At 35.8% G+C, this 13337-nt stretch overlaps 1 protein-coding gene across 2 annotated transcripts in view; it reads right to left on the reverse strand.

Annotated features, from left to right (window-relative positions):
- SYT1 (synaptotagmin 1) overlaps nucleotides 1–13337 on the reverse strand; it is a 270201-nt gene that overhangs the window by 120425 nt on the left and 136439 nt on the right. For both annotated transcript variants that reach the window (XM_008925494.3, XM_008925495.3), the window contains exon 3: nucleotides 7219–7407. In XM_008925494.3, coding sequence (XP_008923742.1) covers nucleotides 7219–7390 — 172 coding nt within the window. In that variant the 5' untranslated portion in view covers nucleotides 7391–7407. The remainder of the gene's footprint in view (nucleotides 1–7218; nucleotides 7408–13337) is intronic.

The raw sequence follows: 13337 nt of genomic DNA on the forward strand, positions 1-13337 counted from the left end.
GACCCTTGGGGGTACTCTGACATCCCTTGTTAAAATACCATCACCAAACAAAGGTAGATGCTCACCCTTGTTTCTGCTACAAATGAATTTAATTCCCTTGGCTTTAAAAGTTAATATGAACACAGTTTTTTGTTTTATATTTTGCTGAAATGTTTTCAGCATCATGTATTTTACAGGAGAACTTGCTTCTCCTTCCCTTCCTTTCAGATTATACAGCTCAAACCCAACCGCTGTTTCTGAAAACGGTGCTTCAGACACATACAATCAATAATGCATAATTCTGTTTGACACTGAGGTTACCTTCCCAGTGTGCTTCTGGCTCAGAGACAGTATTTCCTTTCAGACAGGACAGTGCATTCACAAGGGGATGCAGAAGAGGACATGAGTTTAGCCTGTGACAGGCTCTCCCTGTGCTGGGAATGGAGGGTGCTGCAGCTGGTGTTTCAGCTCAAGTTGTAGGAGTCTGCTTTTCTGATTTCTCTTTTCTTCCTCAGCTTGTCCAAGGACCAAGATACCAGCCAGTGTAGGAACAGGGTCCTCCCTCAGACCAAAGTGTGTCAGATGCATGAGTTTGCTTTGATTGAAGGAGATTATGGCCCTGCCCACACCTGGGGTGCTGGAACTAGATGATCTTTAAGGTCCCTTCCAACCCAAACCATTTTGATTTATGTAACCTCCTGGCAAGCATGTCTGTTTGCCAGTGCTTGATCCAGCTACAGTCTGCAGCAGCACTTCTAGGTCATGCTAGAGCATCTTGTACTTCTAACAGCCTGAGGTTCCTCGCTCAGTCCTATATGAGGATCAAACTGGCAGCTGTCATGGATCCAAAAGTTTAAGCACAGGACATGTTAAGGGGAGCCTATCAGAAGGCATACAAAAATAACTCATGGATTGTAAAAATGTAATAACATAAAAAAAATAAAATCTTCATGACAGAATCAATCATTAAAATATCGATGGTGTATAATTTGGTGGGATCTGAGACTACATGATATTCCTTCCAGACAAGGATTTTCATCCGCTTCATGAGCTTTTCACTTCCATTCTTCCACCCCTCAGTATCTATTTAGACACTTGAGAATTAAAAGCTGTATTTTCAGGATTCCTAATTTAAAGCAATCAAAATATTCTGAATCCCTAAAAATAATGACAGCATTTTCATATTATGAGTTTCTAAAATAACGGGGTTGAATTGTTTTTGTCTCACGATATTTTTGGCTCACGATATGGATGTGTATGGGCAGTATTTTGAAGCTTTTTCCTACCAACAGGAGACACAGCTACTTCTATTTAATGAAAAAAATGATGATGTTCTCATGTAATCACTGCACTCTGGGACTGGGGCATTCAGGGAGAAAAAAAAGTAGTCTGAGATTTGCATTTAAATAGCTATATTTAGAAATAATGGTTTTCCCTCCCTCTAATATTGTACTGCAATAGCTCTGTCTTGTACTTGTTCTGTGTTCCAAAATAAATCCTTATTTGTAATTTTCCCTGTTTCTTCCCCAGTGTAAAGCTGCATGTATTTGCTTGGCATGAGTAACTGCCAATGATTTGATGATAGGAAGGGCGACAAGAAGACTTGAATTTATGATGTCCCACTTCCTCTAGCACTGTTCTTTAGACCTTCCTGAAGAACAAGAAACTTCTTTATTTTCCCCTAAATCTCTCCTTACAAATGTTCTTTGCCTTAATAGAGTTTGCCAATGTCAGAATGTTCCTAAGCTGAGAACTCTACTTATTGTTTTCACGAATTTATGTGTGTACATACATATATATATATATTTGAACATATGTATATGTAGTCCTCATTTCTGCAGGCAGTTAGCTACTAATCAAGATGACATCTGAAGCAGAGACTCAATTTTTTTCCAGCTAACCTAAGATTTTAGACAATGACTAAAACTAGTATGTTCTGTGGAAATATAAATTATAGCTATTGCTGCAAACTTTATTCTGACTTTATGGTATGTCTACTCTATTAATCCAATTTTTAAATCTGAAATGATCCTATTATCAGCATTTTTTTTCTTTTTTATGAACTTAGAAAAGAATGTCCCCTCTCCTTCATGTTCCAGTGACACCTGTACTCCAGGAACCATTAGGAGAAGCCTAATGAATTCATTTTCTGCAAATGAACAAGCTTCATAAAAATTCAGTTTCACAAAGACCCCATGCACAAATCCCTCAGTTTCTAATAACAGACATAATTTGGTATTATCTTGATGCTACATAGGAATGAAAAATTAAGGAATTAACTTTATTGTCATTTATAGAGGGTAGTAACCACTCTTAATACAACCTCAGCTGATCGATCAAGAAAGGCAGAAGGGCAAAACAGCAGACGCCTGTAGGGAGGAAAAAATGATGAGGTGTGTCTAGGATGACTGCTGAATGCTGAAATTTTAACTTAAATGGCTAAATATATAAATCTAGAATTATTTTATTTGATAAATTACCCAAATATACCTACAACTCTGTACATCAGCTTACTAAGCTATTATTATTTAGTATTAAACCAGACCTGAGTCTTACAGTTATTTTTACATTTTTTATTACAGTTCTTCCTACAGCCTTCAGTTCCATTTTGTTTGAACAGTTATTCACGAAGCCAAGGAGAGCAAAAAAACCCCTTTCTCTGTAAAAGAATGTGAAACAAGTCTGCATAGAGCATCTGGTTTTAGCCTGAATTATCACAGAGTTTTGAGCTCCTGGTTTGAGGGATTATTAGTCAGTTGTACATGATGAATCAAATTTAGGGCTTTTGAGCACCAGCTACTGAGGCCAAATGGAGTTGCAAGCCAGCCATACATTTCAGAATATGGTTCGTACCAAAATTTAGGATTTTATCGAGTTACAATATAAGGCATCAAAGAGCATTGGAAATATGCAATATCTTCCTATTATACAGGTAATGATAGTATCCTGGATCCAATGCATTCAGCTATTACAGCTATTCCAGTACCCAATGCATTAATAGCATATCACTATTTAGTCAGATATATCCTGGAATTTTATTGCATTTTTGCCGTCTTATTTACCTTGCTGGCAGAACGAGGTCTCCTGTTCATACAGTAATGTGTTCTTAGAAAACACACCCGGATCCCTTTGCTTTTACAAAGATGCTTATTAAGTAATCTAACGTTGATTACCGTCAAGTTTTATTTGTGTATGTTTAGTATCAGTATCTTGACATTTAAAGTCTCCACCCAAAAGCTACTGTTGCCATTCCCACAGTCTTGCTGCAACACGCTTACTGTAAATGTATGGCAGATATTTTCCTAGTCTGTAGACAAAGACCCAGAGCAGTGAGAGGGAGGAAGGAAAGAATTGATATATCTTATAAAGTGTTTTCATGCAATTTTGTTTTCAGATGAGTAAGTGATGTTTTACCTGCTTTATTTTCCCCCTCTTTTCAAGTATTGGATTTACTACATTTAAGATGCAAAGCATAAAAGCAGTGATGGTACCTTTTTTCGCCTTCTGGTAAAAAGCTTAAAAATTCTGCAGATTAAAGATAAAGAGGTGTAGAAAGTATAAGAACCAGTTAAGTTAGAGTGACTTTTATACACAGTGCAGTTATGGAAAAACAACTGTACTGTGATTATGCAAATAAGACACAAGCAAAATGCAGAAATTCACACAGTAGAGAAAAAAATTCCTCACAGTTATGCCTCAGTAACTTACAGGATTCTTGCACTTTAATTGTACGACTCATTGTAATAAAAGTATCCCACTTGCTTTATCTAGAGTGAAATGTATGTTAGGACATCACTATTCTGAATGATTGGTGTGTTTTTGGAAGCCTACACTCTCCTGCCACAAAATGTGGTGTATGTTCTATTTTAAAGAGACACAAATCAATGAAAAAAACCAGATTTTCTGCTTGTATCATTGAAAATTTTAACCTGGTTTACATACTGCATCACCATTCTTGAAACATATGTATACTAATACAAATAGGCCCCTTCTTTTTCTTGGAACTTTTATGTCTGCATTCTATTCAATTCATCCTTTTTTTGTTGACAAAATAAGACTTCTCTTATGCATACACTACAGAAGGAAACATCAGTATAATTTAGACTGCACTGACCCTATCTTGTAGGTTTGCAAAGTGAACTCTTAATGGGACTCCTGATATTTTTAGTTAGTTAGTATGTCTAGACTATTCAACTTTTGACTTTGGTGTGTACTACAAAACATATTATTTTAGAAAAATGAATGTTCTATTATAAGCCACTTGGAAGGAATAGTATTTATTCAGCCCTACAGTGGGGCTGGCCTTTTTTGCACTAAACCAAGTCGAATTGCAGGTGAGCTTTTTCGCAACAAGGGTACATTCTATCCTATTATACATCCATTAAATTATTATGGCTTATTTTCCATCTGCAGACATCTTAGGCAGAGGTAAGTAAAACATTTAATTATTTATCTCTTGCACATAAACAACAGGGCACTGAAAAAAAAATCCTCTCACAGTAAGTACTGAGATTCAAAGCCTTCCTTCTCATGTGGAGATGAACATGAAACCTTTGGAAATTTTAAATGATAAAAAGCACTTGAACTAGAAAACAGGCTTGACACTGATCTGCAAAGATCAGAGAATCTGCTGACTATGGCATTCCTCTGCCATGCATAAGATTCAAGTCTTACAGTTTGAATCTACCAGAGGAAAAACCTGGTCCATGGTCTTGGAAGTGTTCTAAGACCCAAGCATCTGTGCTGTCCCAATGGGGCCCGTGCACCATATTTCTTCTCTCTCACACAGCAAGAAATTCCCAGAAAGGCACTATCAAAATTATTTAGTTGGAACTAATTTACATTTTGCTGTTTTAAGAGAGATTCTCGAAAAATTTGCAGCCAGCTGTAAGAGGTAAGGTCTGACAACTTTTCTACCACAGTTAAATCCTCAGCTTTGTAACAGGCTGAAGACACCTTGCTGAGAACTCCCCACTGAAATAAATGGAACATAAGGAAATGCCATAATCTTCCAAAAGGGAAATGAAGTCTCCTGTCCCGTCCTACCCCCAATATTTTGTAGACAGCCTATTTAAACTTACTTGGTTTATCTTTATGCTAGCTTATAAATGAAAAACACATACAGACCTGTATGTAATACAGTACATTCATGTAGGATTTATTACTGAGGAAAATGGGGAAAAGAAAAGTTATTTGGAATATAAAATGCTCCAACATGCCAATGGCACTAATTCATATTTAATTAAAAAAAAAAACAAAACCACACAAGTCCTTTGCCCTTTGTAGTACAATGAATATTCAACTTTCTTCTTGAAATGGCAAAAACCCCTCAATACAGTCATGTTAGATAGTCCCAGTATTTGATGGAGATGCTGGGAAGATCCAATCACATCTGCAGCCTTTAGAACAAGAACAGACGACTGGCATGGGATTTTTGACTACTCAGGTTCATAACTCCACTGCAACATTACTGTATGATCTTGGATAAGAGACCAGATTTCTGACATAGAGGTAATATGTTTTAGTCTCACTATCAGCACAAGGTACCACATTTTAGAGATAAAACATTATATTTCTTAAGAAATAAGACTTGTCTTATGGTCTAGTATACTTTTCTAAGTAATTATTGTCATTATGTAACAGTTTCGGGTTTTTTAATTTCATGAACAGAAAATAAAAGTTTGAGTCAGTCTGACTTGAAAAGATTATTCAGATTGAACTTTCTACTTGTTTTCATTGTTTTAAAAAATTATGCAGCATTGTATTCGAAGTTCCTCTCTATCTACAGACCTTTTCCTAGACCTATGAATTACAGAGTTCCTCTGGAACATACTGAAAACCTTTAAACTTTTTTTTTTTTTTATTCTTAAAGTTTTGTTTTCCCGTGATATTATCGGGCAATTTCATTTCATTATGATCTGCACCGGACTGTGCAGATCACCAAAATAATGACATATGGACTTCTTACCACTGTAACACCTCTATTCTTGCAAGTGAGAATTTCAAGTGACAGAGCTAAGCTGTTTGCTATCAATTTTGCAAAAACTGCATCTGCCATATTGCTAAGATCCCTTTCAAAGATTAAAAAATCGATTAATATTCTAACTTATCTGTCTTTATCAGTCACAGAACAATCTTTACAGAAATGATAACCTTCTAAAAATGCAAATTCTTACATATGTTAAAATACTTCCCTGAAAATATTTTACATTTACTTATTCTTCTGAAGCAAAAAAATTATTAAAGATTGAATGACTCTCTCATGCCTACTATTAAAACAGACATGCACACACAGCCTTCACCTTCATGTCTACAAAAGTGCCAAAATTATCTACTTGTGGTATTAGGTAATTTTTCAGTCAGTAATTAAAAGGATTATTTCCATATTATGTGAAATGCCATTAACAATGTTGAACAAGTTCCATATTTGATACCCGTGTATAGCATCGAATACATACCAGACAGGTTCAAGAACCCTAGTCTTATCATAAACAACAGCTCAAAGCTAATGCTTGTATTTTTTTCACAAATGTGAACAAATTGAGGCCTGAACTTTGAATCAACACTTTCTAGCACAGACCAAAAGAACCCTGCTGACTTTAGTTCTATTTCACAGAAATACACATTAGTACTTTGAAAGTATTCTGCATAGGTACATGGACTCGTCCAAACAGTGTTCAGTGGCTGATCTAGAATTCCTGAGTGGGAAAAGCATGGCTATCTCCATACATTACTGATGTATTAACTATTTTCTTGTTAAAAAGCCAGTTTTCCATTTTTTTCTGCATCTTCTAATCCCCAAAGATACAAAGCACCCTTGTTTTCTCGACAGTTATGAGTCCTGGCTAAATATTGCTTTAAGGTAGCATATCCACACACATTTGTCATAAACATGAAACCTTAAGAATTACTTTTAGGAAATATTTTGCTTATTGGTCCCAGAGCCACTGTGAAGTTCTGCAGTTTCAGTTTTAATGATTCAGTAGTAATTAATCAGTAAAATTTACCAAGATAATCTGACATATCAAGAATAGACACAAATTTCATATGAGTTGGACTCTACTTTTTCTACTCCAATCAATTTTGAGGAGCTTACAATACCAGGATTATCTTTTGATTTTTCTAGCTTTGACCAGAAAACATTCAGTATGCTGTCTAAATAAATGTCAAAGAAGAAAAATGTCAAGTTAAATGTAGTCTGCCAACAGAAGCTTTTTTAATCAATCAAGTTTTACTTACGTGGAATTTTGTTCAATTCATTCATGAACTTCTCTTTTAGCTTAGAAAATGCATCTTCTTTTCCTCCCCCTCCTCCAGGACTGGCTGGCTCGGTGACATTACTTGGAGGGGCTGCTGCTACTGTGGTCGCTGGCGGTGCTGCCAGGGCCTCATGATGACTTTCGCTCACCATTTTAAGCCCTGGAAAAGCTGTTGGAATAAAAAAAACACAACAGAAAACCAAAAGATAATATAATTGAAATGTATATATCTCATCAATAAATGACTAAATACGTGCTCATGCTTACTGGGTAAATATGATTGCATTTGCATATAGTTTCGTGTTCTTCATAAAATATTTACTAGACAAGAGAGAAAAGACTTTTGCAGGGTTAACTTCAGCCAGAATAATTTTATTGCTCAGAGCACTTCTCCAGCAGCGTCGCATTTTGGAACCGCTAAATTTGAAACCTCATAATTCCTGTAAAACTCTCATGTAGATTTACCTTTTGGTCTTCAATTTGAAAGTATAAGGAAATTGGGTAATAAGCGCTCCCTGTGCACAAATTTCAATGTATTTACAGAATTATTTTTCTATGAGAGTTACAGAGGTGTGGATCATGGTCCAAGTTTCTATACAAAAAATAAATGAAGGGATAAAGACATAATAAAAACAGTTTGAGATTTCCTGTCAAAAGTAATAACCTACTGTTTCCTATTTAAGAATTGCATATTAAATAAAAATTGATTTGCATCCATTTTAGTCTTCACTTAGTGAAGACTATTTTCCTTCCAATTATTTCACGTGGCACGTGCTACTGACAATGTTCTCTTAAATTATTCACGTCTCAGTGTATTCATGAAAATACATCTGCAGAGTGTCTAAATGCAGCCATTTTGAAGTATATATGAGGCTGTCAGAAGCATAATCCCACATCAGCATATTTTTAATTTCATGTTGTTTAATGGGCATTTGGAAAACATTTATTCGAGCATACATTACTATATTGGTTTTCCATTGGTGGGTTTTTACTGTGACAGTAATGGTGAGTGATCTCTTCCTGTCTTTATCTTGATCCAGGAGCCTTTGTTTGTATTTTCTCTCCCCTGCCCAGCTGAGAAAAGGAGGGATAGAGCAGTTTTGATTGGCACTCTCTGTCCAGTAAGGGTCAACCCACCACAGTTACAAAGCAAAGAATTTTGGGCCAATGGGATGAAGGTGAGAAGACACGCACAAAGAAATTTCAGCATCACAGGAAGGGTAGCTGAAATATTTATATAGGTTTTGAAAACATTGTTCTGATTTTCTGCTGCATCCTAAATATCACTGATCTGAATAAACCTTTCATTTTTCTTCAGAAAAGCAGAGGGAGAAAGGACTTGAGAGATAACAAACATTCATTATTGCTCTGAGTGTACAATTGCTCTCAGCCCTGAAAGACATTTGGTCTTTGACCTTTTCCTGAGAAATTTAAACATCAACATAGGAATAAAAGGCAACACATCAAAATCAAAGGGCATAAGAGCATCTGACTGCCTACAATATGATGAATCATGAGCTTTCTTGCCTTATGTGACTGTTTTCATGGATGTTGCTGAGAGTGCTCAAATTCCTAAATCAAGATGAGAATTGGCTTTTTGTCCTTTCACTTTAATTCTACAAGTCCGCAGTCACGAAGACATGCAGGTACAGACCTGACTGCAGGCAGAATGAACCTTCTGAAATCATCCTCACCATTCTTGTCATTAAGCAGGGGTTTGCACACAAGTATAGGCTGGAATACAAAGCCATTCTCCAATATTGCCATATGATGAAAAAGATTTTAACAAAATAAGAGGTCGGCCTTGTTCCGAAGAAGCAATTTGGTGGCTATTTTACAGCAATTTTATTGATGCAGCATCGAATGAAGTGGTTTTCCTAGCCTGCCCATCACTTCTGCCTTTGCCCTCACAGTCTCTAGCCTAATATAAAATCATGTTGATGTTGACACAGAATATGTATATGATCCAGCTCCATAAATATTTTATAAGCATGTGGTCTTAACTGTTTCCCTGTAACAACATGGGAGCAGTTCTCTGTCAAAAGCAGACAGAAGTTGATGGAAAGATTCCAGTTAATATCCATGAACTTTGGCTCAAGCCCAATGTCTGCAATGATTTCCCCCCTTGCCTCACAAAATGACAATTGGGAAAAACATGTAGTACATAATATGGGTAGTATGAAATAATGTGCCAGCTATTCCAGACTAGAAGACTTTTTCCATATGCTCTGATGAATGCCAAATACTATGAAGCAAAATACACAGCATCATCAGCTGTAAACACTAGTGCTGTTTTATATTATAGCATTTTGTCAATGAACGTCACTTAAACCAGAAGAAAAGTTGTATGATATATCATAATTAAATCAAAATTAAATTGCTTAATTATAATATATTGCTTAATTATTTCAGGCCTGGCAGTTCACTATTTTATTTTGTAATGGAAGACACAATTTGCAGTGATGACTTTCAACTAATTAAATATTAAGGCAAATGTAATTTATTTGCTTCCAGTTTTGGAACTATATTTTGAAAATATATTCGGAGAACAAGTTTGAAGAATTATACTTTCATTTACCCAAAAGAAGGAAACACCAAGAAAACAGAGTATTCCTGTGATTTTCAGGAACAATCCTCAGTAGAGTCGTAGTGCAGTTAGAGGTCACTACATCTAATGCACAAACGGGTTTGACACTTGCTACAGAACCTTTGACTTTTACATACCAATGACACTATCCTGATATTTCAAATAGGTGTGAGGGGTTGAAAAAGAATCTTGATTCAGAAAAAGCTTTCTGCAGAAAAGAATTTATTTTAAAGAGTACATGCCTACTTGCTTATAATATCTGATGGTTTCTGTTATTGTAATGCTGCAGCTTTCCACAATAATGGTAAAAGACTGTGGTGTTATTAGAGTCTGCAGAATACAGAATAATTAGATTAAAATTGGCCTTTTACAATAAAAAAAAAGAAAAAAAGGGCTTACTTGAATGCTGCAATGCATCTGTGAAGGTAAAGATCTACAAATCACTAGCAGATTATCTGCCATTTATGCAATGGTAGTTGCAAGCAAAAATTTCTTATAGGTTAAAAAATGAAATGTCATAGAATTCAACTATGATTTCCAGTTCAATGTTCATTACAATGCTTTAGTGCTATGTATGAAACATGGTATGTTTCATGTGCAACTTCCAGTCATAAATAAAAGTAGATTTGTAATCATAAATAAGAGTGCAATTTAATTTAAATGCTTTTATAAAACACACCATAGACTATATTTCCTGAGCATGCCAATTCTTTGGTATACCACTGCCCATATATAGTGCCATATAATCATTATAAGACATGTAAGACAAAACAATCAACAAATACATCGAATACTTCAAGGTAATGCTTGTCTCTATGCAGAAGTAGGTTCACTAAAAATGCAGAGCTGAACCCTTAAGGAGATCAGGCATTTAGAGGTTCACTGTTTCCTATGCAAGAACAATTCTGACAAACATGAATTATCAGCTCAAATTTCTACATAACTTCCTCTGAAAATGAAGGATTTGAGTAATATACATATGCATTCTGGAGATTTGTAAGAAGCAAGAGATTTTGTTAATGGAGGTACAAAGTATGTACCTCAGTATGCTGGTATGGATCCTGATGGTGAGAGTCCCATTAGAAAGCACCTCTTAAGAGCATAGTAAAGTAGCAACTACTCTTAAGAGAGAAATAAAGATGAATAAGACTTCAGACATGGATGATTACAGAGCATGGAGTGGACTTGGGAAATCAGAGTTGAAAGAATGTGTTCAAAGGGCAACAGTCTCTGCAAACATTCTGGCATGTGCAAAGTAAGATGTGGGCAACTTGGAAAGACTAATCCCATGGAAAATTTTTACTTGTTTTAATTTAAAAAAAACCCAAACTGAATAGTCAGAAAGTTAATGAGAACCCTGTGGGATGGTTCACAGTGATTCACACGAAAGTGGGATTTTTTTGGAACGAGTAAAACTCAAGAGTAGTGTATCACCTTCTGGAAAATCGTGAGGAGATTTATGATAGACTTAACAAAACCAGAAAAACAATAAAACCCCAAAGGGCAGCAAAGTTAATGTGTGTGTTTCTACGTGGTTAAATTACATCAGGTTTACCATAGCAGCTGCTAAAGGACTTGGTGAATGCATAATCTCATAGATACACCAGTCTTTCTTCGTGGTGGATTTCAGACAATTTATTTTTGCTCATTTCTTCTCTTATCTGCTGAATACAAACTGAGTGGAGTGAGACACCAAATAGGTCAGACATCCCATGCTGACCAAATAATTTCCTCCCGATGAGGAATTTTCCTGAAAGTGTCCTTTTACCTTGCTGTCTGTCTTTTTTGCCATACTAAAAATTAAAATTAATGAAATTATTAAAAACATAGAAATATAGTGTTGCTATAGTAACTGTTTAGGTTTTCAGAAGTAATTGCCACCATTCTTTCAACATTTAATGCTGGAACTATAGTAGAGCTAGTGACTGTACCTCAAGATGCGTGTAAATGGGATCTATACTGTTAAATGGTATTTCCTGGACAGCTTATCTTTCAAGCATCCAAAACATGTTCACCCCAGCAGTTACATCCAATGTAATAGAAGTAATGTAATCACAAAACTTATCCAAGAAAGAAGAAACTACTACCTTTCAGTGCTGGTATATCCAGGGTAAGTATGCAGTATTACCAGAGAAAGGTTTGCATCACACAGAAAATTTACCCTGTCTCATTTGAGTGTTTTTGATGAAATTAATTCATCATTAGGAAGATGGAAACATTAGCAGAATGTCTAAAGATATCTTCAATAAATGATCTCTTCCTAAATGTAAGTATTCTGGGATGTTAATAATATATTTTTTACTCATTCATCTTCCTATTAATGAAATATGCTATCTTTCTAGTGTCAGTAATGGACAGTTATTTTAAAAAGACAAGCTCAGAAAAAAGATTTTCTTGGCTTTTTATAAAGATGGGTCTGTAACTACATTTTCAGAAGAACAGAGGGTCATAGTAAAAGATTATATCAAAAAAGTCTTTTCACAACTTCCACAAAGGCTTACAGTGCAATCCAGATTTAGTAATGCTTTAGAGAAGGTACATAAAAGGCCAAACAGTTCATGGGGAAAAAGGTTCTGATGAAGAACACTGGTGGGGAAATTCAGGTGTCCTCTCTGCTTCTACCAATGCACAAGAAATGCACAGTCATCCCTGCACCTCTTTCAGTGGAGGAAAGACATTTCTTCTGTTGCCATATGTGAAACACGAACTGACACTTTCCAGACACCACCTGTACATCAGCTCTTTAAAACTTCTTTCCAATGTTTGCTACTAACACCATACCAATAGTTACATTGGCTTGACTGAACGAACAAGATAAAGCAGCTAAATCTCTCCCCAAAAGCTAATGGCTACTTTACTATTGCTCAGTTTTAGAAATGTCCATGCCTGTGTGTCCTGCCAAAGGAGTATCATTTGTCCTGGAGCAGGCTGTAGGAGCATGATGTCGCAGACAGGAAGAGCATCATGAGATGGCGAGTCAGGAGGGATGAGGGGGACACGTCTGAGCTCAAATTTAAGCAAATGTGGGGGAAAACCAACATCACATACCAAGTCAGGCAGAAGTACTGCAATCCCAAGGCAGTAGAAAGGAGAGCTTGGCAGAAATATTTTGTGACAGTAAAAACTTTTAGTTTTGAGGGTTAACAGCAAGTTAGACTGAGTTATCTACAGCACAGTCCTGGACCAGGCAACAAATCTTCCCATTATTAGACATGAGCTCTGTATCAGTCTCCAGAATTTACTTAAAATAGGAACAAATATTTTTAGAAAAACAACTGAAAGACAATAACTTGATGGCCAAATATAAGTTAATTCTCATGAGAAAATGAAATGTAAGATTTCCAGTCTAACATGCACACTGAAAATGTATTACTTGAGTATGAGTTATATCCAAATAATAGCCAAGTCTCTTTGTACTCTTCTTAACCTAATTCACTTTTTTAGCATATCTGATAAACCTAGAAAATATGCAGAATTAGCACAGAATAGTTGACAGTTCTCTGTCACTATAA

The sequence above is a fragment of the Manacus vitellinus genome, unplaced genomic scaffold, assembly GCF_001715985.3.
Source record: "Manacus vitellinus isolate BGI_N305 unplaced genomic scaffold, ASM171598v3 scaffold_5_pilon, whole genome shotgun sequence".
In the NCBI taxonomy this organism is placed as follows: Eukaryota; Metazoa; Chordata; class Aves; order Passeriformes; family Pipridae; genus Manacus; species Manacus vitellinus.